Source organism: Geospiza fortis, unplaced genomic scaffold (assembly GCF_000277835.1).
Source record: "Geospiza fortis unplaced genomic scaffold, GeoFor_1.0 scaffold264, whole genome shotgun sequence".
Classification (NCBI taxonomy): Eukaryota; Metazoa; Chordata; class Aves; order Passeriformes; family Thraupidae; genus Geospiza; species Geospiza fortis.
This window is the reverse complement of record NW_005054332.1, coordinates 182,870-187,664: the sequence shown is the minus strand read 5'-3', so window position 1 is coordinate 187,664 and position 4,795 is coordinate 182,870. Positions and strand designations below refer to the sequence as shown.

The following is a 4,795-nucleotide window of genomic DNA, read 5'->3' as shown; positions in this document are numbered from 1 at the left end:
CCTAGAGAGTCAGCTTTACTAAATGTAAAGTATTCACACTGCTTTGGATGAGCTGCTTTAGGAAGCTGAGAGAGTAATTGAGGAAAACAACTGGCTGTCTCTTTTGCATTTGAGCTACTGAGTTGTCAGTTCTGGTTTTCTACAGCAATATGCTTGCTGCTATTTCCATCTTTGCTTCAATATCTTCTTATCATTACTTGTTTTGGCTTTTTTTCCCCTTCCACAGGGATTTTGTTTTAACAGGAGACTCTCATGGAGGACTTGGTCATATCAGAGAAGTGTTTATGATCAGTATTTGATAAATGGTATAACATGAAATCAGAGAACAGGTACATACATTTCACCTCTTTTATAAAGAGAAAGTATTTTTCCCCAAGTTAAGATGGTAAACTATAATTATTTACCATATATGAGTACCATTGTTCAAGTATTTTCAGTCCTACAGCCGTGTATAATAAAATAAATACCAGGTGAAAATGTCCTAATTGTGAAACACTGAGTTACTTTTACTCTATCTTTCTCATATTGTTTTCTTCAGAGATTAAATGGATTAATTTTGTGTAGTACAAAGAAGCTCACGTTGGGCACTGCAGCAGCAGTTGTTCTGTGTAGAGTGGTTGATGTTACTATTCATATGAATGCGTATTTTCCTTAAACTAGCTACTTCCAGAGCTGTGGAATTTTTCATCAGGGATAAGTATGAAAAGAAGAAGTATTATGATAAAAATGCAGTTAATGCCTTCAATGTAAGTAAACACTTTAACCAAGAATTGTCACTTTGTTTTTGAAAGCTATGTAAGAGAAATGTAGTGAACATTATGCATGTTAAAATGTCTTTTTCATTTGAAAACCTTTTGACTCAGAGCTAAGTGCTTTTTTCTCTATCTTTTGAAGAGTATTCCAAGGTTCCATAAATTTTACCTGTGTTGTCTATTACATTTATATTAGCAAAGAATTATGATCCAACAGGTTTTTTGATCCTTTATTTTATGGTTTTCACTCATGGGTATTTCTTTAACAGTTTGAGTCTTTTTTATTTATCTTTTTCCATGTTACAGGGGTAAGACAGGATTACTATTTATGGTGACATAGTCTTCCCTCATTCTCTGTAAACCTTGATGAGAAATCCTAGGGTGTTTTGAGCCCTTCTTCTGCTGAATTCCAGGCTGTTGCTTGTGGTGAGGTGCCCTGTAGTAGCAGACACAGGCAGTACAATGAGCCTGCTGTTAAATCCTGTAGCTGTGTGTTCGCTACTGTAAATTGGGGAGTGCTTCTCTGGCAAAGGAGGTTGGAGAATTTGAACCTTTACTGAATTTCACAGTCTTAGGTTTCTTTCTTTGTTTTTTGATACATCTGTTTCTGGGTTACATCATCTAGTTCATACATTTTTCATTATATAGTTTTATTTATGCTTAAACATACACAGCTATGTACCTGCTTTATTTAAGCATGGCCTAGCACATAGCTTTACTACTCTGCCTTAATAGGCAGTGAACTTTTACAGGGACAAGTGCAAGTGTAGGGTTGAAGCATGAGAGTTTATGCTGCATTTCCCATTTGAGAAAATGGATCTTTGAATGATGGTTTCATTTTAGAAGGGTGAAAAAAGCAAACCTGGAAAGTAGAAAAGAGTATTTCAGTAAGTACTGTTGAAATGAGGGAAAATTGCTTAAGATGTAAGATACAATTGTGGTTTGAATTACAAATTAGTTACCCTTCTTTACTTTTATTCCAAAATATAAAATAGGAAGAAGAGTTTAAAATTATACTTCCTTAAAAAGTTTTTAAGACACTCAACATCTTTCTAAACAGAAAACCTTGGTGTCTAATGTAGAAGTTCACTCCTGCCTTAATATGTTTGAGGGAGTAATTAGCTTTATCATATTGCAGAGTAAGATGAATCACTTACCTGCCATAGCAGCAAGGATAGAATCCAGACAAGCTGAAGAGATACATATGTGTTACTGCTGAGTACTTTGTTCCTACTTGGGCTTTTCTTTCCTTGACTAGTGTAAATGGCATCATCTTTCTGGGAACAAAATCTGATCATACAATATTTTAGCAATAGATGACTTGTACACATTCAGATTCACCTGTGTTTCTTGAAGACCTCAAGGCATCAGGTTTGAGGTGGACAATGTGTAGTCACAGTTGTGGCAGATCCTAAAAGTGCATGATAGTAAATGAGCTGCACTGGCATAACACCTACAGTCGTTGTCTGATGCTTGTGCTGGGTTATCCTCCCTGGCCCTGGCCCAGCTCTTGTGTTCCTGTAGTGCTGCAGCTGGTGTTCAGTGATTGTCTTTCTACTGGGTCTGGGCCTGATAAGGAAGAAGAAGAAAAGGTGAAGCTGACAAGCATTCTGCTTGTGTGGTATTCTGCATTTCTGCTCTTCTGGAAAATTTCTTCACTGTACTTACATTTGCAAAGAGCATCTTGTACCCTGTTTTTAATCAAAATTAGTGTTCTTGGTGGGACACATGAGCTTTTTAGCACACTTTTTGTTACCACCTTTGAAATGGAAATGCCTTCACCTTGGATTAGGACTAATTTAAGTTAGAGATGCATACATACATTGTCTTTTCTTGAAAGGAATCCCTTCCAGGTATAAGCACATGATACAGAAGTGCAGAAAGAGGGTTGCAATGCCTAAGGGTCACTTTCCTTAATGTGGTAATTTCACTGAGGTGTCATATGAAAATTTAAAGGGCTTTCCCAGATTTCATCCACCATTGCAAGTTGTTCGTGGTAAAAGCTTTCCATAGCGTAAAAGTTGTTTTGATCAGATTATTTTAAAACATGCTGTACAATATTTCTCTTAGTGTGATTTTGGTGGGTTCATAAGCTTTTCAAATTTGTCTTCCAGTACATCTCTGTGAATGTATTCTGTGTGTTGAAGCCCAGGAGTATATATCAAGGTTCAGTTTTTCACTGTCAGGATTCATTTGTTACAATGAGTTACAAATGTCTTTTTTTGCAAATCTTCTATTTTATTATTCTTAAGTATAGAAGATCTTTTGTTCTCTGACAAGACTATTGTATTACTAAGTTTGATTTTTAGAATTGCACAGTATAGTAACAAAATTAGCTAGTGGAGAGGCCAATAGTGCCATGCAGACTAAAAATATGCAAATATGAAGGTTTTTTTCATGGTTCACTAAAAAGTGATGAAGGATAAAGCTATGGGAAAAAAAGGCATCTGTGATTTTATTGGCTAGTTACATTTTAAATAGAATAGTGCATTGAAGTAGAAATCAAATATACATTAGAATAATCTAATGCTGATTGAAAGCAACTGGACTTTAAAATCTCTTAAATCTACTAAAATGCATATTATCTCAGAGTTTTCTGATGCAGCAGTTTTGGAAAAATGGGAGATGCTTGTTCTGTATCACTGTTCAGGACTAAATGTGTGGTATAATTTTCTCAGCTGTTTTAAGTGGGTTATCACTAAATAGTTACTTTCATTTTCTTGCTTAGACCCAGTGCAGGCTTGTGGCTAATTTACAGAAAGACCCCAGAGGCTAATACCCTGGAACAATGCATGTATGTTTGTCCTGTGAATAACACATGGGATGTGATATTGTTTATTGGAAAGAACTGGTTTTGTTCTTTGAATAATCAGCTTAGGAGCAGCAATAGCTGTTGGCAAGTAAATGTGTTTTAAATATCTTCAGCATAATACTATTGTCCTGGAATCAATTTCTGCTAGACCTCATTCTCAATTTTTAGGCATACATAAGCTGTGAATGATGTAAAGTATAGCATAGAATCCAATAAATCCCACTTCAAATAGCAGTGAAACAATTAGGGCATCTTTATAAATGGTGCATCCAAGATACAGGAACGAGAAGTTGCACAGAGATTCAGAGAATCAAGTTTGAGGCAGTCATACTTTCTCAATTAAAAAAAATTAGCACCTCCTATTTCATGTAAAATAAAACCTGTAAAAAGACAATCTTCCTTCAACTATTGGTTATTTTTTATCTAATACAGTGACCCTTATGCTTTACAAGTAATGAGGAAAAGCAGTGAGGTCACTGTGTTGAGTGAGGATGATAAAGGTTAGCTATGTAGGTATCATCATAAACAATCTCTATGGCTTTTAATAAAAATAAGTATATAGGAAAATGCATATAGGAATCACCTTATTCAAGTTGGATGATGATTCAGCTGAAGTAGATTTCAAATACTTTCAGTCTCAAAAATTATGAACTGGTACAATCTATTCTACTACAAGAAGTTTGAATATGTTATCACATCCTGACAATGTTTAGAGAATAGGAAACGAAGTTTCTGCATTTAAGAAAGGATGTGAATTATGTATGGAGCAGAAGTTTCATGTAACTCTTAAGTTCGCTGAAGGAAAAGAATTATGGGTCTACATTTTTCATGTTTTCCTAAGACATTGTGTATAATTTAAGAAGTATGAACTTAGGCAACCGGCTAAAGTGTGATGTGCATTTAAAGATTGTGATGGCACACTTTCCAGAACATTATCTTAAAGGAGATGAAATCTGTAATACATTTACTGCACTAAAATATGTTAGTTAGGCATCTTAAGATATAGAAATTGGGGTATGAAAGGGCACATGAGCATTTCAGTTTATACTAGCCAGCATTCAGAAGCAGTCAGACATTATTATGGAGGGACTGGTTACCAGTTACCCCTACCAAAAGTGCAGTAAAGCTACTGGGGTATTTTGTGGTCTATGAAAAACTTCGAAATCAACTGATAGGGAGTGTTTTTAAAATATGCTACTCAAGATAGGCATCAATAGGGAGCACTGAAATA

General features: G+C 35.2%; 1 protein-coding gene across 1 annotated transcript in view; it reads left to right on the top strand.

Moving 5' to 3' along the window:
• The window catches only part of SMAP1 (small ArfGAP 1), a 64,031-nt gene that overhangs the window by 3,315 nt on the left and 55,921 nt on the right, over positions 1-4,795 (top strand). Inside the window, exon 3 of the mRNA XM_014307292.2 lies at positions 671-746. Coding sequence (XP_014162767.1) covers positions 671-746 — 76 coding nt within the window. The remainder of the gene's footprint in view (positions 1-670; positions 747-4,795) is intronic.